At 42.8% G+C, this 23,249-nt stretch overlaps 1 protein-coding gene and 1 pseudogene across 2 annotated transcripts in view; both read right to left on the reverse strand.

The window, feature by feature from the left end:
- SLC9A9 (solute carrier family 9 member A9) overlaps positions 1 to 23,249 on the reverse strand; it is a 615,414-nt gene that overhangs the window by 235,752 nt on the left and 356,413 nt on the right. For both annotated transcript variants that reach the window (XM_058295117.2, XM_058295118.2), the window contains exon 12: positions 1,155 to 1,308. In XM_058295117.2, the coding sequence (XP_058151100.1) occupies positions 1,155 to 1,308 (154 nt within the window). The remainder of the gene's footprint in view (positions 1 to 1,154; positions 1,309 to 23,249) is intronic.
- On the reverse strand, positions 12,516 to 15,309 carry LOC139438749 (peptidyl-prolyl cis-trans isomerase-like 3; annotated as a pseudogene).

Raw genomic sequence — 23,249 nt, forward strand, 5'->3', positions numbered from 1 at the left:
GTCTAAATATAAGCTAGCTATATGAGATGTGAGTCCTGCTTCTGTGTTCTCCTTATCACATGGGTAGAGACTCATCAGTAAGTGTTTCAAAAAGTTAAGTGCCTACAAAAGCAGCCAGGCTCTACTAGGTACCGGGATAACAGAGTTCTTGTCTATCAGAAGGTTCTCTTAAAAACTTTTCAGTCAGAAGGGTCTTTTCCTGCCAGAAGAAGACATGCATGTGCCTTATAAAAGAACCAGGGAGACACTGTGGACTGTCAAGATGTACGGACTTGAGAAATTACAAGTGACTTACCTAAAGCACTATTACATTCTGGGACATAAAAACGAGGATCCAGGTCAAAGAAATACTTAAATAAAGATGACATTTTAAAATGCATTTACCACTTCTCACAATTGGCACAAAGTATCCGCTTTTGCTTAATAATCCTCAGCCTGTGTACACCAGGTTTATTGCCATGAGCGTCAATCACTGCCTGTTGGAAGGTCCTCGGCTGACCCCTATTTCTCTGAGAAAATCTAACTTGCGTCTGAAACATCCTTCTTGCTAGAAGGCTAGTCATTCATTCAAACATTTCATTAGGGACCTCTTTCCTATGTTCCTAATTCTATCCTCACTGCTATGAGGAATTAAAAACAAACAAAAGAAAACAGCCCACCAAAGCAAAAAGTAAGTCTTATCTGACGGCAAGTGTTTACAAACCACAGAGAGCTTTAGAGAAGCAGCAACTCCCTGGCTACCAGATCTCCTGACTATACTCCAGCCTTTCTTTGTGGTAGTTTAGCTTTTTCTGAACAGATGCTACGGGATGGTGAGTATCTTGAGGACCAGACCCGTGCCTTCCTTATTTTGTAAATTCCACAGTGTATCATAGTCATACAATGAATGTTGTTAAATGCAAGGATTAATAGATAAATAAATTCATTAGCAGTGACAGACTATAAATAGACATCATCCTGGGATTTCTGGGACCCTTGGAAAAGTCCATTCAAATGGTGTCATGTAGTAATTGTTTCACCTTGTGAGTGAGTGAAGGTCAAGTTTACCGCAGGGAAAGTTAGTGTACAAGACTGTCATTGTACTCAGCAACCCCAGTAATTGATCAACACAGCGTTCCTCATCATGATGTCCTGTGTTAAATAGGGCCACTGACCTGATCTGAAGCCACGTCAGCATGGGCGTCGTTCCTCCTCCAAATACCCAGACGGTGAAGAAAACAATGAGCAGCGTGGTGGTAAACATCATTTGTTTGGGCTGTGATTCTGTGTTCCGAATAGCTAAGGCAAATGCGATCGCGCCTCGCAAACCTGGCAGAGAAAAAAAAGGGAAAACAACCATCTTGCAGGGCTCAATCTCATTTCACTGGGTTTATCTGTACAGTTTGCTAACACAAATACCTTTTTCAATTTAACTTTATATTTCGAGATAATTATAGATTCACATGCAGTTGTAAGAAACAATACACACTTCCTCCAGTTTGCTTCAATGGTAACATCTTGCAAAACCATAGTATGGTACTAATACTGACATGCATACAGTCAACCTACGGAACAATTCCATCGCCTCCAGGAGCCTTCCCTTTTACGACCACACTTACTTTTCTCCAGTCCCCAGTCCTTCCTGAACTCCTGGCAACCACTAATCTGTCCTCCATTTCTATAACTTCTGGGCACAACTATTTTCTTAAATTCAAATGTGTCAGACAACAAGGAAGATCAAGTTTATGGATCACTGAAAATTAACATATAATTAAATAATTGAAATTAATCCAGCATGGGTACGTACTCCTTTGAAATGCTTATACTCTCAACTAATCTGTGAAAACTTGCTTTTTTTCTTGTCTCATCTTTTCTTCTTTAATAACTTAATATGCTAATTGAATTTTTATGGACACTTATTAAATATATCTGCAAGAAGATATATTTTCCAAACCCCAACCTGCTAAAACTTCAAATCAAAGTGTAATGGCACTAATAAAAATAGAGAGGTAGGCTTTGTAAAAATGTAAATAAAAGCAAGGGATAGGGAATTAAAAGTGTTAAAATGGAAGGTCTCTCCCCGGTAACCCAAGCCTTCCAAGGCTTTTAAAGTCTGTTATATCAAGTAACAAGGCAAATAAACATTTATAATGACAGCAAGTATAAGTCAAAGAGGTAGTGATTTGGTTATTTTTATGGGAAGGTTTAAATCACATGCATAAAACCACAGTGGTCTGCTTTTTATATTTACTGTAATATCTTGCGTTCTAATTTCCAAATCTTCAATCATACATTAGAGAAATGTTTAAAATTGGATACAGGGTAGGATGAAGAAAACAATAATCATCCACAGGTTCTCAACTTAAAATACTGTGCTTCTTTCTTATCTCAATGCCGAGAACACACAAGAGACAAGTAGCATAACACAAGATCCAGAGGATTAGACTAGAGAGATTTAATATGTTTAGCCTGAAACAAAGAAGCTTCAGAATAGGAGAGGAACATGCACTCCAATTATAAAATACCTTCAAGGAACAAATGTAATGGGGGAAAGAAATTATTCTACATCTCCATGTAGACAAGGAAATGGCCCAAAGATAAAGATGATAACATTTGAAGTAGATCCATATTTTTAAAAATTTCATATACATCAGACATTCTTGAACACTCGATAAGACATACATACTCAAGAGGAAATTCCCACAATCCCCGCCCCTCCTAGAAAGGAAAGAGGTATTCCAGCATGGCCGACCCAGCTGCGGGCCAGAGAGTAGGAATATCAATAATCCCTAGCACTGGGGAATATTTTAATAATGTTCTCTCCAGGAAATACAAATCGTGTCATTAGCGAATGAGAACTCAAAAGTCTGCAGTAGACTTTTGTATCTGACGAGAGAACTTGTAGGTCAAGGCAGAGCTCCCAGCTGTGTCTAATCAAAGTAGAAGACTAAAGATGAAAGGTGGTCTTTTCATTTTCTCTTTTCCTCAAGCTCATATTGCTAGAAATGTCCATAAAGCAGCAGTATCTGAAGCTAGGCAGTGAGTATTAGAGGATGAGACTATCTCTTTTTTTCTTACTATGGATATTAATATTCTTTGAATTTTTGTGAGAAAGAAAAGAATACAATTTGGAATAAAAATAAAAGCTTGTTATAGTGTGCTTATTGTGGACTCTTTTGTGTTAGTATTCAAGGGCAAGGGAGTATGCAATCATTAATCTTCCTAAATAGGTTTAATATTGGGTTGTTATTACGTTAAACTGTGTAACGGTCCTCTTAAATCTAAATTATCGATGCATAAGCAGTTTTAGGTTTAAACATATACTCAGAAGATATCTGTTATTCTGACTTCTGAAAAGATATATATTCTGTAGATACAATGCTCCATGTTTACTGAGAGGCAATGTAGAGATCTCTGGAAAAATATGGAAAAGTGCAACAACTGCTCTAAACTTGTGGCAGATTAAAAAAACATTGCTAATCAGGGCCTAACTCCAGGATGTTGACAAGAGGATGCCTTCCTCATATGTCCAGACCACCCGAAAGGACACAGAAATGGGGATTTTGGACAAGGAGGCATCTGAGGCGCATGCCACATATGAGAAGGCGTGGCAACACCGGGGCATGGACCTGAGAATGCAGAAGTTGCTAAATGGACAAAGTGGAGCTAATTTACAACTCCAAATTGGAAGAACATTGCCTATATCATCCCTTATGACCCCACAATTACTTACAGCACATCGGAACCTAGACAAACGTCAAATGAATGGCCATTCATTGCTTCACTCAATAGATAAGTTTTGATTTCCTCCTGCGTGGAGGCGCTGTGCACACCAATCCCATCTTCTTCACACCATGGATTTTGGAAACACAGGACTTTAGGATTGCAACAAATTACTTAGGACACCAGCAAAATTCCAGAAACAAAAATTTAAGTTTGACAGGATTTTAGTTTTAGCAAAATGCATACCATATCACTTAGAAGCTCAGGAAATTCAGAAGTCATTTTTTAAATTTTTATTTTTTTTATGGGTCATCTGACCCCTTGGATTTCCTTTCTTTTTCTCTTTATTTTAGCCACCTAAGGGAAATAATTCTATACTTTTGAGGGTTGATAGACTGTACCATTTCATTTTTGATGGGTTTACTCAGCAGAGGTTTTGACATATTTCACATGCACAGTGGGAAATTTAGCATCTTGGGGAATAAAGGAATTACCAGCAATTAAATGTGGTTTCATTTAAAATTGGCCTCTAAGGGCTTCTTATGTTAATTATGTTGGTGTTCTATTAATAACAATAGGAGGGAACCAAGGAAAGCTTTCTATCAGGGACCCCTGCTGCAGAAAATACGCAGCTTCCTGTTTATCTTTAAAGGGCAAAAGTGAAGCTTTTAATCAGTTATAATTTTGCAAATGTGTTCTGAATGGATGAAGATCAGATATAACTACATTTGAATCACAGGAATATAAGTTTGCCTTAGGGCCTCTTTATTGAAGGTGCAAAGCAATAGACAAATAGTATAGACATTTATCGAACACTCGCTATGTGCTAAGACACAGTGGGTAAATGCAACGATGAGGAAGTTTGGGCTCTTCCATTCCAAGGCTACGGCTCATGGCTCCTCAAAAGTGGCTCTCTGGAAAGGTTGACTGTGATTAGGTATATTAGAGATGGGGAGAGCTTGCGCTGAGAGTATAAGCTGATGTAGACAAAGATAGGACAGCTCAATCTCATGCGGGCCCATATCATCACCATTGTCAACAGATGGGCAGGTTTTTGGGTGCTGAAAACCAACGGTGGGCTAAAGGAGAAAGTCTTTGTGGACATGGTTTTCTCTGCCTGAATTGTTTTCTCCCACTCAAATCTCTCCAGTTCCTTTTCCCCTTCCCCGTCAGCCTCACTTCACCTAATTCCAGCAGCTCTTCAGAGCCCAGCTAAGACGCTGCTGCTCCCATGAAGCCTCCTTTGATGTCCCAGGCTAACTGGGACATGTGCTCATTCCTAGCACACCTGTGGTAGTTCTCTCTCAGCATTTACTTCCTCAGGTGGGAATTGGCTGGCTCTTTGTTTATCTGCAACTCCTAGCACAGTGCCAAGCACACAGTAGGAGCTCAAAAAATTATTCAGATCGATTCTTCATGATTGCAGATTACATATGGAAAAGTGATCGATGCCTCCTAACATAATAGCTGAGTGTTTCTGCAGGCTCAACTTCTGTCTTTTATTATTTACTGAGACCTGCCAAGTGTCATATTGAGAGTCAGGAGACTTGGGACCTGTTCTCAGACCTGCCCCTGACAGGTTGCACGATCACGAGCAGGCAGCCTCATCGGGACCCTGGGTGCGCCTTCTCTAAAGGGAGCTCTTAATTCTTTAACTGCAAACGCCCATCTGAATCATCAATTGAACTTAAACATGGACATATTTATATTCATTCCTGCCAGGTTCCTGACCCTAGGGAGTCTGAGTGAGCAGGGAACAAGTGGAGAAACTGAGGACCATGTACGTGGTGCCTTCACTCCTCTCACTCCGCACTGGCGCGGCACCACCTCGGTCCGAGGCCCCTCACCTCATGCCTGCCTGTGCCCCACCCTGGGTTCTCCTCTCCTCTCAGCCTCTGTCCTTCCAGGCTATGCTCCCTACATGCCTCAGAACGGTTTCCCCCAAACCCAGCGTCAGGAGGCCGTGTTCCCGCCCGGAACCCACAAGGGGCCACCCACGGCCCACAGAAACATTTCGGGCTCACCCCAGTCCCATTTGCCTTCTCCTCTCCACTGAAAACCTTCCGCAGCAGCAAGTCCCTCTTGCCTCTTCTCATAAATGATCAGCGTCCTTGCCTCCCAGCCACGACTCCGTTGTCCACCTCCTGCCTCACCTTTTCTGGAAGTCCGCCTGCCTTTGGGCTTCTCCAAACCCCACCCATTTGACCCACCTTTCCACTCCTATCCCATCCCCATCGAGCTTTCCCAGATTATTCCCATCCACGCTGTCCTCTCTTTTTTAGAGATCCTATAAAACATACTGCTCATGCAATATGTTGTGTTAAGAATTTACAGACTGAGGTGATTCAGGGACTTAATGTGGTCTATCCTTTCCCCCCAACTCTTAATCTTTTAAAAGTGTGGAATTAGGTTTTCCTTAGAGTTCTTATACCTCCCTTAGTACTCAGTAAATGCAGTCGATTCAGACCCTCTAGCTATGTGACAATGATATTCATGTATTTCATCCGTTCATTCATTCATTTGGATTCCAGGGCATAGCAGCAAACAAGAGATAGTGCCAGCCTTGAGGAAGCATCTAGAGTCGTTAGAAACAATAGAGTCACGAACCCATAAAATATACTGTGTAAGGTGCTATGAGGGGGGAGAGAGAGAGAGAGAGGTTTATGGTGGCCAGCATGGCCTCTGCTTAGGTGGCATTTGAGTAGAGATCTGAATGGAGTGAGGGAGAAGCCAGTGTATGTCTGGAAGATCACATTTTAGGCTGAGGAAATTGAAGGGGCATAGGCTCTAAGGCAGGGGTGTGCTGGAAGGTTGCAGAAGTAGCAAGGAGACCCATGTGGCTGGAGCGGAATGAATGAGCCCGGGAGTGAAGGGAGATAAGGCCTGAGGGGTAACAGAGGCAGATCCCGGTAACCCTTTTAGGCCAAACAAAGATTTTTCATTTTATTCTGAGATGGAAAGCTTTGGCTGGTTTCAGGCAGCGTAGGGACAGGATGTGTTCTTTGCTTGAAAGGATCACTCTGGCCCCCAGACAGAGAACAGTTTTCCAGGATGGAGATAGGAGGCCAGTGAGAAGGCTACTGCATTTGTCCAAGCAAAAAGTGAAATGGATCAGACCAGCCTGGTGGCACTTAGAAAGAGGTGGGAGTGGAAGCTGCTGGATGCATGTCAAAGGTAGGTAACATTTGCTGATGATTGGATAACGCAAAGGAGAAGAAAAGAGCACTCCAAGGACTTACGGCCTGAGCGACAGGAAAAATTGGGGAAAGTGGTTCAGAAAGCAGGATTGAGTATAAGGGCAGGACCAAGAGTTAGGTTGGGGCAATAGTAAATCTGATTCAGCCACGAGCAAAGGTTGAGTGGGAGACTGGACATAAGAGTTTGGAATCAAAGGGAGGTTAGGGCTGTTTTATTGGAGAGAGTGGAAGATGGGAGGAGAGTTTGGAGCTTGAACCTGTAAGTTTATTTTAAACCAAGGTTGGTTTTGCCCCAGGCCCTGTCCTTGCTGCACTCTCACCTCCAGCCCTCCTCAAAGGCATTGCCCTGGCTGGCTGTCCTCATCAGCTCAGGCTCGGAAAGGCCCGTCCTGACCATCCAATCTAAGTAGCACCACCTTAGCCCAGGTGCTTTTTGTATGTCTTTCATTGCACCTCTCACCACCTGGATTATCATGTTTATTTTTTAATCTTTAAGATCTTTCTCCCTGTACTAGAGAGTGAGCTCCATGAGAACAGAGCTCTTGTCTGGCGTGTTCCCAGTGGCATCCCCTGAGCACATACTCCTTAAAGCACTGCATGACAGCATCATGGTTGAATGAGGGGCTTATCACGTTAAGGATTTGAATGCACATCTGGAACCCAAAAGGAAATGAGCAGTAGATGGACAGAGAGGCAGAACTGGCGTGAGACGGTACTCCATCCTTTCCTAAAAGAAAGGACCTGTAGCTGAGTTATCCTGCTGTGTTTCTTTCCATTTGGGACAAAATCCATTGCATTCCTTTTTTCCCCCTTTCACTTCAAGTACTGTTAGAGGAGTGATTTCAAAGATTTAACACATTCTTCTTATTAATCTGGTAAATCAACCCTGGTTTGGGTCTATAATTGAATTATATATTGCTTTTACCCTCCCAAGTCTCATGATCCTGTAACTACTTTCAAAATACATTTTCCAGAATAGTACAATCTTGCTACACAGTTTCCATTTTCAGTTCAACATCATTTTATCACACAGTGGTGAAGCCAACAGATTGTTTCAGTGGAAAAGCCTTCTGCATTCAAAAATAAATTGAGTTTTTCTGGAACCTAAGTCCGTGTTAGACTAGCAGAACTTTCTTACCTTCATCTCTCTTCCGGAACGTGAATCACTTAAACTTAAGCCCACTGAGAAGGAATATAGCGTAACTTTATATCTTTGCATAAAATGCAGTTTGCAGGAAGCGGATTTGGCTCAACAGAGAGAGCATCCACCTACCACATGGGAGGTCCAGGGTTCAAACCCACAGCCTCCTGACACATGTGATGAGCTGGCCCATGGGCAGTGCTGATGCGCACAAGGAGTGCAGTGCCACACAACAATGTCCCTCACGTAGGGGAACCCCATGCACAAGAGTGCACCCTGTAAGGAGAGCTGCCCAGTGCGAAAAAAGTGCAGCTTGCCCAGGAATGGTGCCGCACACGGAGAGCTGACGCAGCAAGATGACGCAACAAAAAGAGACACAGATTCCCAGTGCCGATGACAAGAATACAAGTGGACACAGAAGGGAAACAGACTTGGCCCAGTGGTTAGGGCGTCCGTCTACCACACGGGAGGTCGGCGGTTCAAACCTGGGGCCTCCTTGACCTGTGTGGAGCTGGCCCATGCACAGTGCTGATGCACACAAGAAGTGCCCTGCCACGCAGGGGTGTCCCCCAAGTAGGGGAGCCCCACGTGCAAGGAGTGCGCCCCGTAAGGAGAGCCGCCCAGCGGGAAAGAAAGTGCAGCCTGCCTAAGAATGGCGCCACACACACGGAGAGCTGACACAACAAGATGACGCAGCAAAAAGAGACACATTCCTGTGCCGCTGATGACAGCAGAAGCGGACAACGAAACAAGATGCAGCAAATAGACACAGAGAACAGACAACTGGAGGGGGGGCGGCGAGAAAGAAAGAAAGAAATCTTAAAAAAAAACCAACAAGTGGACACAGAAGAACACACACCAAATGGACACAGAGAGCAGACAATGGGCGGAAGGGAGGGAAGAGGAGAGAAATAAATAAAAAATAAATCTTTAAAGAAAAAAAATGCAGCTTGCAAGCCTTGGGCAGCCAGGCAGGATTACCGTAAATAGGATTGGCTCTGCCCCAGCGCTGAAGCCAACGTTCAGAGATGCCTCTGGCCTGGGAGGTTTGTTTTGTGGCGGTAAGGTGGATGTGGTGGTAAGCTGTGGGATAATCTTTACTGGCAGGTTGCTGAACCCTTCCGGAGGGTATCACGAGAAGGGTAACTGGTTTGGGATCAGGAGAAAGTCAGCGCTGTGGGCGGTACTCAACTCAGGCCAGGTTGTGCTTCAGGTGACAAATCGCTCATCTGGAGCGATTTTGTCCTGCAGGGGACATTTGGCGCTGTCTGGAGACAGTTTTGATGGTCACAAGGAGGGGAGTGCTCCTGTCACCTAGTCAGCAGAGGCCAGGGGTGCTGTGACATGTCCTATGATACACATTAGAATTACCAGGAATGATCTGGTCCAAAATGGCGAAAGGCTTCTGACGTTGAAAAATTCTGGTTTCAATTCTCAAATGCACTTTTCCGTAGTAGCAATGTTATAAATGATGCTGGCGCTGCGGGGGAGGGTTCTTTTGGCAACGATGGCTATTTGTCCACTAAAATCCATTGCGCTCATCCATGGCATGCTGCTCTCACTGCATCAACGACGTTTACTCGCACCCCTTACGGCTGCGTGTGGCCCTATGACACCTCACCAGTGAAACGAGAGCCAGAGTGACAGCTGCCACTTCTGGACCAAGGCTTTTAAGAGAGGGCTGTCCTGTCCTCCCTCCCCCACGGCCTCTTCCCCTTCCTCTGGACGTAAATCATGCTGAGTCCCTAGGGCCGGGATTCTTACACTTGAGCTACATTAGAATCCCCTGGAGGGCCTTTTCAAACTCAGGGTACTGGGCTCCACTCCCAGTGTGTCGGATTCTGTAGTCTGGGGTAGGACCCAGAATTTGCCTTTCTAACATGTTTCCAGAGATGGTGATACTGCTGCTGGCCTAGGGATGATGCTTCTAGAAACCTTATTTTAGGGACTTACAAAGCCACCATGTTCTGTCTGAATCACCCTCTGGAGAAGAAGCACTGCCCCCACCTCCCCAGGTTACTATCAACCCTGGACTGGGGCATGAGGCAGAGAAAAATGAGCACTGTGATGAAGCCCTTGCGTTTAGGGGCCCTACGAGTTACAGCAGCATAGCCTATCCTTTACATCTACCTAAACTCCAGCACTCTGTAGACTCACTGTTATTTTTTTAACAGATGAGGGAATAGGGACTGGGAGAGATGTAGTGACTTCTCCAAGGTTACCCAGTAAATGGCACAGCTATTATTAAACTTGGGTTTTCTTCTCCTCATTGAATATTCAACTCCTAATACTTTGAAATTCATGGTTATAGTAAGAGTCTGAGTTTTTAAGAAAAGGTGAGAAGAAAATTTTCTTCCCCTTTAATAGTAAAAAAGATCAATCCCAGGCAACATTTTGAAACTGTTATTTTGCCTTTTGGCCCTCACCCCAACTCTTCCCACGTGTCCTCTCTCTTTGCCCCTTCCTCCGGCATCTTCGACACCGACAGCCCTCATTTTGCTCCACGTTCCCCCAGACCACCCTCATCAGGCAACTGGAATGAGCTCCATGCTCGGAAGAACCCAATCAGAAGGACTTTGTTGAGGAAGGATAGGACACAATCCTGCCTGTGGGATGTGCATTTGAAAGCACTTGTTAAGGGAAGTGGATGTGACTCAACCACTTGGGGGCCCGCTTATCACATGGGAGGTCCCTGTTCGGGTCCCAGTGCCTCCAAAACGAAGACCAGCAGAGGCAGCCTCCAGCCACAATGAGTTAAAACTCTGCGCCCACTGCGACGAGCTAGTCGGCGCCACAACAGCAGATGCCACAAGCCAGCAGACGCTGCAGCCTGTGGGGAGCGGATGTGGCTCAGGCTGTTGGGTGCTCCCCTCTCGTGTGGGAGGTCCCGGGTTGGGCTCCCACAGCCTCCTGGAGAAGGTGAGCAGACAACGAGCAGACAACCAGCAGACAATGAGCAGACAATGAGCAGACAATGAGCAGACAACCAGCAGACAATGAGAGAACCATCTGAGGGAAGGGGGATAAATAAAATAAAATCGACCTTTTAAAAAAATGCTTGCTAACACACGTGCTTTCAGGGTTACTTGTAGAATTTGAAGCAGCTCTAAGAAAGGGTATGAAATCTTTCTTAACACTGTGGGAGAGTGGATGGTGAGTGTGGAGGGAGGGAAAGGCTGCAGTTCCCGGGCAGGATGCCTTCCTCAGCATCTCTCTCTCTCTTGCCTCCTTGTGGAACCACGGGTCCTCTAAAAATTCCTGGTGCTTTGAATAAACCTTTCCGGCAGGGTCAGTGGGAGGTTGGTTGGTGGGGCTGGAGGATCCCCTCTTACTCACTGAGGTTTAGTCAGTATGTGAAGAACCTGCCTGCCCCACACAACTTTTGAACCTCACAAAGTATTGGTGATAATGCTGAACATTTCTAAATGACTTAATGGCTCCATGGAAATTTAGTACAAGGCGTTTTTAAAGGTAACTACTTTTTGCTCATTTGCACATATAGTTAAGTCAATCTTATTGACTTCTGAATTCTATCTACAGAACCTGAGGGGGAAATTAGAAGGACTTGTGCTGGGCACAGACAGACTTTGTTTTTGAACTTGATTCTCTAGCGTTGACAGTTTTCTAAGATTATGTCTATTCAATGCCAAAAGAAGGAGGCAATTAGTGAGTAAATTCAGGTGGAAAATGGGGGAAAATAATGTAGTCCATTTCTTTGCCTCAATGAACAGGTTAATTTGGTTAGGGCGTCCGTCTACCACATGGGAGGTCCACGGTTCAAACCCCAGGCCTCTTTGACCCGTGTGGGGCTGGCCCATGTGCAGTGCTGATGCGTGCAAGGAGTGCCCTGCCACACAGGGGTGTCCCCCACGTAGGGGAGCCCCACGTGCAAGGAGTGCGCCCCGTAAGGAGAGCTGCCCAGTGCGAAAGAAAGTGCAGCCTGCCCAGGAATGGCGCCGCATACATGGAGAGCTGACACAACAAGATGATGCAACAAAAAGAAACACAGATTCCCAGTGCCACTGACAACAACAGAAGCGGACAAAGAAGACGACGCAGCAAATAGACACAGAGAACAGACAACCGGGGTGGGTGGGAGCGGGGGGGGGGGAATAAATAAATCTTTAAAAAAAAAAAGTGACGGTAGCTCCTATTTGTTGAGTGTCTCCTAGGTCGAAGACCTTGTGCCAGGTATTTTTATACATTTTCCTGATCAGTTTCAATCATGACCTTCTAAGGTAAGTACTATGATCTCAGCCCACAGAGCTGAGGTTTGGAGAGGGTTAGACCCTAGAGGCTGAGCTGCTTCAAAGCCTGACCTCTGTACTTTGCCAAGACAGTAGTTTCTATTTAGAAAATATGGTGCTGTGCCAAAGAGCAAAACCTAATTTTCTGCTTAAAAAGGCAAGAGCTGGTAATTTTTATTGTAAGTTTATTTTGGAACTAAGTGAAGAATGATGTTTTACCCGAATAATAGGAGAAAACAACTCTATGGGGTGGGCTCCAGTTCTCAGCTATTTTTTGGATGTTCTGAATTCATCATAATCACATAAACTTTTCTCAGCCTTTGAAACTCATTACTTAACGGGATAAGAAATTCCTGTGGGTCTGCTCTTCTCGTCTGCTTTGTCTCAGCCATGCTGCTCGTGGTTATCCAAAACGACTTTTTCTGTGACTAGTTGATGCCCTGGTTGGAACATTTTCGGGGTTTCCTACATAGGCTGGTTAGCCCTGTCCCATTCAAAGACCATTCACTTTGGTCAGCCACTCTGCTTGCTAATTCCTGGCTCTGGCCACAGTGGGGAGCATGAGAAAGAGGTGGGGGCTGGTGGAAGTTCATCTCTTCTAAGGGAGAAAAAGTTCTGAGCCTGGGCCCCCTTAGCTGGTTAGTGGCTCTCTTCTAGTAAGGAAGAGAGAGTGGGCCTAATTAACTGCACAAGCTCTGCTCAGGGCAGGGAGGAGATGTAGCTTGGCAAAGGGAGAAAACGCTAGGATTCAGGGTGAGTGGGCTGCGAAGGAATGTTTGAAAGCCCCCTGCTCTGGCATCCTCCCAGCTGCCGTTCTCTGGAAGTCTGATCAACAGAGGAGAGAAGAAAAGGGAAAGTCTGCTGCTTAGGGGGGCTCAGAAATTGAGATAACCCTTGTATATACTTGTTAGATGTTGAATTGTGTCTCCCCAAAAGATATGATGAAGTCCTTATCCCCACAACCCCAGAATGGGACCTTATTTTGAATTAGGCTGTTACAGATGGAATCAGGCAAATTAAGATGTGCTCATTTTGGAACAGGGTGGGCCCTTGATCTAATAGGACGAGGTCTATAAGAAGGGGAGAAGGGACACATACATGCACAGAGACAGTATGGCCATGCATCAATAAAGGCAGAAATTGAGTTATGCCACGAGCCAAGGAACACCAAGTATGCCTGGCCACTGCCAGGAGCCGAGAGAGAGGCAGGGAAGAGATGCTTCCCTGATGACTTTGAACAGAGCACCTCCGTGCTGACACCGATTTTGCATTTCTAGCCCCCAGCACTGGGAGACGTACATTCCTGTTCTTTTAAGCGACCCACTTTCTGGTACTCTGTTACAGAAGCCCTAGACAATACTTTTTTTAAAATTTTTTTATTTTGTAAGAAATCCTCCTTCCTAAGCTCTAAAGTTAGTCTTAGCCAGGTTCTTGGTTTAAACTACCTGGCACATATAAAAATCTTAAAGTTTTAAAATTAGATCTAAGGTTTTAACTGGAAAATTAACACATCCCCCAAACACAACACAAGCAAAGCTATAAAAAATATTCTCAGATCCAAATGCTACTTTTTGAGAAAGTGTTAACAATATTTCCTGATAATCAGCCTGCCTGGATGATTTTTAGCCAGAAGTGATTAGGTAAAAAATGTTTTCTCTTCTTTTTTTCTTTTTTTAAAAGGTCTTAGAAATTAAAAATAAATGTTTATTTGTAACAAAAATTAAACAGAGCTTTTTTATATTAAAATTAAAGAAATACACTGGATAATAGTTGTAGTAGGGAATATGCTCTTAAGAGTGGAAATATAAGCTGTTTTAATCTCCCTTTGTTTCCACCAACTCATAGAAAAACTTAGCTGTAAACACGCACAAGGATCATGCAATCTCTGACACAGTTATAATCGGGTAGAGCACAATCAGTGTGTTCTGTGAACAGCTTGCCAAGTATTTTTATAGGTCTATTACAGCTACTGAGCAGATGGATTGGCATGAATAGTTACGCCCTTGATGTGTACATCATTAAGAGGTCGGTAAGTCTTCTCTTTTACTGGTAACTTCTCCAATTCATCTAACGTCTCTTGACCATCTATTACCTGACCAAATACTGTGTACTTCATGTCCAAATGTGGTTGCTTGCCATAGATGATGAAGAACGGGATCCACTGATGTTCAGGCAATTATCAGCCATGGATACAACACCTCTAACCTTGTGATTTATATTAAGCCACAGTAGGTTGAAATGAAATGATCAGGTTGACACAAAATCAAACTCCCCATGATCTCCTCCCGACACTAGACTCTCACTAATTTATTTATCTTAAGATATTCACTGTATTCATCCTCAGAGTTCTTGCCCCTACTGTTACCTCTTCTTCCAGTACCTATTGGATCCCCTGTTTGGACCACGAAACCCTTGATATTTCTATGAAATATACAGCCATTGTAGTAATTACTGGTACAAAGAGCCAAGAAATGTTCACAAGCTATAGGCATCCTCTCACAGAAGATTTGTATCTTCAGAGCACCCACATGTGTATGCAGTGTTACAGACAGTGGAAGGGAACCCTATGGATAAGTACTTGGTCAAGAAGCCCAGGAATGTACGGGCTGCCTGCAGAACGGCCTTGGATTCAGCTTTAAAAAACCAATCAAAACGTTTCCTTAAATTAAAAAAAAATAGAAATGAAAAGCTTTCTATTTGTTGATCTCTTTCCTCAAAATCACTGTTGCTGAGCTCCTACCTGTGTAGCCAGTTCTGAGATAGGAAGGTCCCAAGGCTGCTAGAACAGGAATGGATAGGTCTTTAAGTGGCAGCATGAGTGAAATGGAGAATTTTAAGTTGAGTAGACAATGTTGTAAGTCATTCATTCATTTGCCTCTACATCCACCAGACATTTGTGGAGCATCTACTTGGTTTCAAAAATTTGCTGGGTGTTGAGTATAGAGTGACCCATGCAGACAAGCATTTACCCTCACAAAGCTTCCAGTCCACGGGGCAATACAGGCAGGCAAATTGCAGTCATGGTGATGGCTGCTGGGACAGAAGTATTTGAGTGCTGTTGAAAGAGATGGGATGGACACCAACCCAGACTTGAGAAGCTACGAATGCTTTCGAGTGGGAGGCATGTCTCCACTGAAATGTGAAGAAGAAAAGGAATTAGCCAAGGAAGGCGGTGGAGATGAGTGACTATGGAAGGATTCAGCGCAGAGGCACAGCATGAGTCTCAACAGGGAGAAAGACTTGGCATACTCAAGGAACTGGAAGATAGTCAATACTGGGTAAATCGTATTACCCACATTAGATGCCAAATATAAGAACATGAAGCAAGACTGGCATCCAGGAGGGTCTAAAGCAAAACAGGAGATGGGTGGAATGGATTGGAGAGGTTCAGAACAAAGACCATGAATTGCAATTGTGTCCTTGGGACATGTTTCCAAAACTTTAATGTGCACACGAATCACCTGGGGGTCTTGTTAAAATGAGCATTATTGGATTCAGTATTTCCAACAAGCTCCCATATTATGTTGAAACTGCTGGTCCATGGACCGCACTTTTGGATATCAAGATCTAAAGCATGGAAGTGTTCCTTTTACATGGTGGCTGATCTTGGTGTGGGACAGTCCTCGTGGCTTAATGGAGTGCCACTGGCCTGGGTCATCAGTGACATAGATTTCTGTTTCTAGTCTCTGCTGAAACAATGACCTTCATGCTCTTTACTTTCATGATTTTCATTTCTGTTTCCTTCCTGGCTGGGGATGGGTACATCAGCTGGATAAGACCACTTTTGGGTCAAAGCCACAAATTGGCTCCTGCCCAAGGCCTGATAGGTGGTTCATGGAAAAGGTAATGGAAAGGGGCCTCCTTCCTTAGCTGTGGGTCTCAGCTTCTCCTCCCACAGAGCACTGGTGCTCTGTGAAGTGCAGACACGAGCATTCCACGAGACTCGAATAGCAATGGTGGTCTTTTCACAAGTGAGAGGGAAAGAAGAATGAAAACTAATGGGAAATTTTTCTTCATTTAAAGTGTTTTTTTTTTTGTTCATTCCTTTCTCTTAATCCTGTGGAGCTGGCAGTTATTTGAATGTTAATGAATGCCAGTGGACAAGAAAATGAGCAAAAACCAGCTTCAGCAGCAGAGCCTGGCAACAGTGGGTACTGTTGTTTTTACGGCAATGTGAGTGCACAGATGAGGTTTTACATGATAACCATACACTATGTTCACGTTTTCCTGATAAAATCTCTTCCCAGTTTATATGCCAGTATATATCAGCGTTTCAGTGTCTTCTTCAATGGGCAGCAGAAATCAACACGTCTGAGGACCAGCATTGCTTAACATTATCTGGCACCTATGATCTGCCCAGGTGCGTCCCTGGCTTCCCTCCTGCCCAGGTAAGCCCAGCTGCTCTGCCCGGTGGCCCTTTGGACCGCAGTTCCCAGTTCCCAAGTCACAGTGGCTTCAGGAAGGCTGCCAGGGCTCAATTGGGCTTGGCATTTCCCCGCCTTCCAGCAACTCCCGGCTCCTCTTTAGTTTTAAATTAAATAAAAATTGCAGCACGTGGATTTGAATGAAAACAAGAGACCCGATCCTTATAATATGCACCACATCAATAAGGAAAACTAATTTGTGTGAAGCTCATCTCCTTTAATTTAAACCACAGAGCGCAGCCTCTCTGGCTGCGGGGAACTGAGGGCTGGGAGGGGCTGCTGGCTCAGCCTCAGCCGGGCTGTGCCCGAGAGCACCCGGAACACCTGGGGGAAGCTCAGTCTTCCACTCAAGCCCTTCGTGCTGGGTGCCACACGGCCCACCCGGGCAGCTACAGCCTCCGGGTCTTGAATTTACTGCTCCAAAAGCACTCATCAAATGCAATGAATGTACCACACTAATGAAAGAAGTTGTCGATACGGGAAAAGTGTGTGTGGGGGTGGGGAGTGGGGTATATGGGAACCTCATGTTTTCTAGCATAACATTTTGTGTAATCTCTGTACTTAAAAAAAAAAAGATAATAAAAAATGGAAAAAGAGTCTCTTAAAAAGGTCCTAAAAATGTCTATGTATCTTTTAAAAAAAAATAAAATGGTGAAAAGAAAAAATAAATGTCTCTGCCCCAGTTGACTCTTAGCTGCCTCTGAGCTGCCAAGAACAGAATCAGCATTATGAAATGCTTCCCAAGATGACAGACAGACCACCTCTCCTGACCTAGGGATTACTTCCTAATTTCCAAGGCATTGTGTGTGGGTTACCAATGTCCTTAAAAAAATAAATTGGGTGGGGTCTCTGCCCGGTGAGAAATTCAATCCGGAGTTGAGCTTCCCTTCCTTCAGGTTAACTCTCCTAGAGGCAAAGGGCGGAGGCCCAGGTAGGGAGCCAAGTCAACAGCCGGGTTGTCCAAGAGCAATGTGAGTTTTACTCAAAAACACTGCTGGACGGGAGCCATCTCCACAGCCCTGAGCCTCTGTTTCAGCACTCACTGAGGGCCCCTTTCACTACCCAAAGACAAGCAACAAGCAACAAGCAACTTTCAACTCCACATGCAGGTCTTGATTTGGGGGCAGGTCTGATCCAGGTTTTGTGGGGCCTGAAGCTTATTCATTTTGGAAACAATAACACAAAACCATCTTACAAAGTTTCTAAGTCCACCAGAAAACAGAGCTAGGGGCCTCCTCGGATCTTGGAAGGGGCCCATGTAAATGAAGGCGTCTGAAGCTTCAGCTCCATTCACTTCACGGCGAATCCAGTATGGCTGGGAAAGGATCACCAGCTCCTCTCCTGTCCTGTGCCAGAAAGGTATGTGCAAATGGGGGTCAAGATAATGTATCAAATGGAAGGTGTAATGGGACTACGACAGAAATTTCAGGTTCTTATCTGACAAGCCTTTGAACCTTCTTAGGTGCATGACCTTAAGTACATGGAGCTCAGGTGGAATCTAAGCTCCCTTAGTCCCCAAACCACTTAAAAGCAGGGCCCACGTCTTTATCCTTATTCAGCCAAACACCTGCCAAATCGAATATGTCAATAAATGTCAGCTGAATGAATAAACAGATGATTGTCAAATTGACTCACAGTCATACTTTAGAGTCACTGTAGCTCATCTTCTCTGAGGGACTCTAGCAAAATACTTTGAACTATGTAAAGAAAGGCTCCATCTAACTCCATTAGTGAATCATAGACATGCAGATTATTCTCCCAGTGAGCTACTAAAGTCATTCTTTTTATTGGTCCAAAACCACTGTAGGCATAATTAAGACCATTAGACTTTATTAAGAAGCACATGTTCTTTAAGGGGACTGGCTTTTTCTTCTGGTTTTCACATGTGTGGTTCTCACACACCCAAAAAAGGCTAGACAGTGTGTTATTTGATCTGCACCTTCATTGGCTTATGTTACCATAAACTGATCTTATAAATTCTTCATTTCCTAACAAAAACATTTAAAACTGTAGGTCCTGAGTGAGGCAGAGCATGTCAGAATTTATGCAGAATATCAAAGCTGAGTCTGGAGCATTCCCTTTGAAAGAAAAATACCACATGCACGTGGTGAATTCACTTGATATTTTATGTGCACTGATGGGGCTTGGGGACAGTGGAACATGAACCGGTGGCTGGAGGTGCAGAGGGGTTATCCATGTGTTTGGTTTGTTATGAATTTAGTGAAGTTTGGGTTTGCAAAAAGGACGTGTTAGCCATGCTGGGGTTGGCATGGGTTAGGAAGGACATGGTTTTTATTTGACTTTTATTCTGATGACTGTGAGGGTAAATGTGAGGCAGTGTCTGGTAGATGAGAAGGCTCTAAACCCAAAGTCAAGATGCCTGGGTGCAAGTTTCAGTTTTTTTCTAGTTGGTTGTGAGACTGTGAATAAGATACCCAACCTCAATATCTTACTTTTTTTTTTTAATCTGCAAAAGGAGACTAATAATGCCTATGGTGCCTTGCCCTGGCTATGAGTCTCAACACAGTGCCAATGAAATATCTTAGAAAGGTGTAAAGGGACTTTTGAGTTGTAGCGCTTATGATTCCATTACATAAATATAGAATATTGTATTCTGCTCATTTCAAAGCTAAGAAGGCAGCTTTTTAGTGGAAAGTACAATGTTCTTTCCTTCAGCCAAGAACATCATCAATATTATTGACTTTTAATAAAAATGATATTAAAAATATAAAGTTACCCAATCACTTCATTGTTCAGGTTTATTTCAATGTGAAAAGTATATGAAACAAAAACCCAGTCAAATATACAAGAAGAAGCCCACTTTGATCCAAGATGACTGCAGTTCTCAAGGTCAAGAAGCTGAAGTGCTACCAGTGAGTGACTCAATGACTGGCAGATGACACAGATGCTCAATGTGGAAGACAATGGGCATCATTCTCTGGCATCACAGTCATATGAATGTAGATACCCTGAAAGTTTGGCATCATAGTCTCTTTAATGATGTGTACTAGATGTTGGTTATTCCCATGATGTAAATGAATAATGTCAACTCCATTAATGTGATAGGATTGTTATTTTACTTCTAGACAGTGGAGATGCTTTAGAATAGGGTCAGATAGAAAATATGTTAGACTTTGCAGATCATACAGTCACTGTTTCAACTACTTAACTCCACTGTTATAGCAAGAAAGCAGTCATAGACAATATATAAACCAATGGGTGTAGCTGTGCTCCAACATTTACAAAAATAGCCAAAGCCAGATTTCACTTGAGGGTTATAGATTGCTGGCCACAGATTGTGTTAGACAATTATAAAAACACCACATAGCATCTACCATTTCTTAACACAGTTCCAATCCTACAAGTAAGCAAGTACAGAGAGCCCCAAGCCCTGGAGAAACCACCAAACTAGATGACCATTTCAGCAGAAACTTCACATCCCAACTTGACTATAAAAACCTTACACCTGTAGATTGTGGGAAGATGGCTTTGGATAAGGCAGGCACATCTCAGCTCTCTCACAACAACAGAGAAATGGCTAAAAACTGACCAGGACAGTGCTTCATAGCGTCCAGGAGGGTGAGGGACAGAGAGATGAAGAACCCAAAACAACAAACTGTGAGTTACTAAACCTCCTGGCCTCTGGGAAGGGCTCCCCTTTCCATCCTCAATATAAAGCAGGGGTAAAACCCCTGGCTCATTGCAGCTGACTGAGAGGAGAGCAGACTTTTTCCTCCCTGTCAGTTGTTACAAGGGAAAAGGGAGGGAAAATCAGGGCACTTTTCTTCAGTGAATTCAGCCAACAGCGCCCACTTTGAATATTGGCTCTGACCAGACCAAAACAAAGGCAAACAGAGAGAGATACACCTCTGTGGAAAGGTGCACTGATGAGCACCATCTGCTGGCCAGTCTGGAAATTGCATGGACAAAAACTGCAATTGGGTCTCTCTGTTCTCTAAGTTCTGAGAAAAATCTGCACCCCATTAGTGAGTTCCTAGCATGATTTTGATAACTTAAACTTGGCAATTTTAAATACTTAGGATAATTTTAACCAAATATCAAAGAAGACCTTTGAAAAAATAATAACAATACGCAAGAGAGAGAAATTAACCATCAGAGTAAATTCACCAACATATTCAGATGCCTAGACATCAGCAAAATTATAAGCCATACTAGGAAACAGGAAGATATGGCCCAGCCAAAGCAACAAACCAAATATACTGAAAAGATAGAGAATTTAAGACAATTAATCAATGATAATAGCATAACTCTCTTAAATTAATTTAAGGAATTGAAAGAAAATATGACTAAAGAGATAAAGGATATTAAGACGACACTGGGTGAGCATAAAGAACAATTTGAAAGCCTGCAAAGAAAAGTAACAGACCCTATGGGAATGAAGGATGGATGAAATTAAAAATACATTAGAGGCACATAAAAGCAGATTTGAATTGCTCAAAGACATAATTAGTGATTTCAAAGACAGAACATCTGAATTGGAAAAGACAGGAGAACAGAAAGAGAAGAGAATGGAAGAAATGGAAGAGGGTCTCAGGGAATCGGATGACGAACCAAGCAAGACATACAAACACATGCCTTACTGGTGTCCCAGAAGAAGAGAGCAAAAAAGGGGCAGAAAAAATATCTGAAAAAATAATGATAGAAAACTTCCCAACCTTTATGAAAGACATAAATATCAATATCTAAGAAGGACAACACACGCCAAACAGAAAAAAACCCAAAGAGGCCTACCCTGAGACACCTACTATACAGAATGACAAATATCAGAGATAATGAGAGCATTTTGGAAACAGCAGGAGAAAAAGCAAAGCATCACATACAAGGGAACCTTGATAAGATTAATGCCAACCTTTCATCAGAAACCATGGAGGTGAGAAGAAAGTGGTATGATGTATTTAAGGTATTGAAAGAGAAAAACTGCCAGCCAAGAATCTGTATCTGGCAAAATGGTCCTTCAAAAATGAGGGCGAGTTCAAAATCTTCATAGACAAACAAAAACTGACAGAATATGTTGCTGAAAGACCAGAATTCCAAGAGATACTAAAGGGAGTGCTGCAGCCTGAAGGGAAAAAAACAAGGGCAAGAGACATGGAGAAGAGTGTAAAAATGAAGATTATTAGGAAGGGTAACTTAAAGGGTAAAAAGACAGACAATAGTAAGATATGACAACAGAAAGCCAAAGAACAAAATGGATGAAGTAAGTAATGCCTTTATAGTAATAACATTGAATATTCAATGGCTTGAACTCCCCAATCAAAAACATTGACTGATATAATGGATAATAAATATGAGCCATCTATATGTTGTCTACAATAGACACACCTAAGACATAAAGACACAATCAGGTTAAAGGTGAAAGATTGGAAAAAGATAGTCCATGCAAATAGTAAACAAAAAAGAGCTGGAGTAACAATACTAATATCGGATGAAATATATTTTAAATGCAGAACTGTTAAAAAGGATGAAGAAGGTCTTTATATATAAATAAAGGACAATTCACGAAGAAGAAATAACTATACTAAATATTTATGCACCTAACCTGAGTGCCCCAAGATACATGAGGCACACACTGGCAAAGCTGAGGAGAGAAATAGATGTCTCTACAATAATATTTGGAAAATTCAATACACCACTCTCAGTATTGGACAGAGGATAAATAAAGAAAGAGAGAGCTTGAATAATATGATAAATAAACTGGATCTAATAGACATCTTTAGAACACTGCATGCCAAAACAGCATGATATACAGGCTTTTCAAGTGCTCATGGATCCTTCTCCAAGATAGACCATAAGTTGGGTCACAAGACAAGTCTTAATAAATTTCAAAAGATTGAAATAATACAAAATACTTTTTCTGATCCAAACAGAATGAAGCTGGAAATCAATAATGGATGGAAAAAGGGAAAATTCATAAAAACATGGAAATTAGACAACATACTCTTAAATAATCAGTAGGTTAAAGAAAAAATTGCAAGAGAATTCAGCAAATATCTTGAGATGAATGAAAATGAGAACACAGCATATCAAAGCCTATGGGACACCGCAAAGGCAGAGCTGAGAGAGAAATTTATAGCCCTTGATGCTTACATTAAAAAAGAAGAACTAAAATGGAAAATCTAACTGCAAACATGGAGGAAGTAGGAAAAAAACCAGCAAACTAATTCCAAACCAAGCTGAATGAAAGAAAGAGTAAAGAACAGAGCAGAGATAAGTGAAATTGAGAACAAAAAAACCATAGCGAGATTCAGCAAACCCTAAAGTTGGTTCTTGGAGAAGATCAACAAAATTGATAAGCCCTTAGCTAAATGACATAGAAAAAAAAGAGAGAAAACAGAAATATATATAATCAGAAATGAGAAAGGGGACATTATCACTAATCCTGTAGAAATAAGAGAGATCTTAAGAGGATACTATAAGAAACTGTATGCCACAAAACTCGCCTGTATAGAGGAGATGGACAAATTCCTAGAAACACATGAACCACCTACACTGACCCCAGAAGAAATAGAAGACTTCA

The sequence above is a fragment of the Dasypus novemcinctus genome, chromosome 4, assembly GCF_030445035.2.
Source record: "Dasypus novemcinctus isolate mDasNov1 chromosome 4, mDasNov1.1.hap2, whole genome shotgun sequence".
Classification (NCBI taxonomy): Eukaryota; Metazoa; Chordata; class Mammalia; order Cingulata; family Dasypodidae; genus Dasypus; species Dasypus novemcinctus.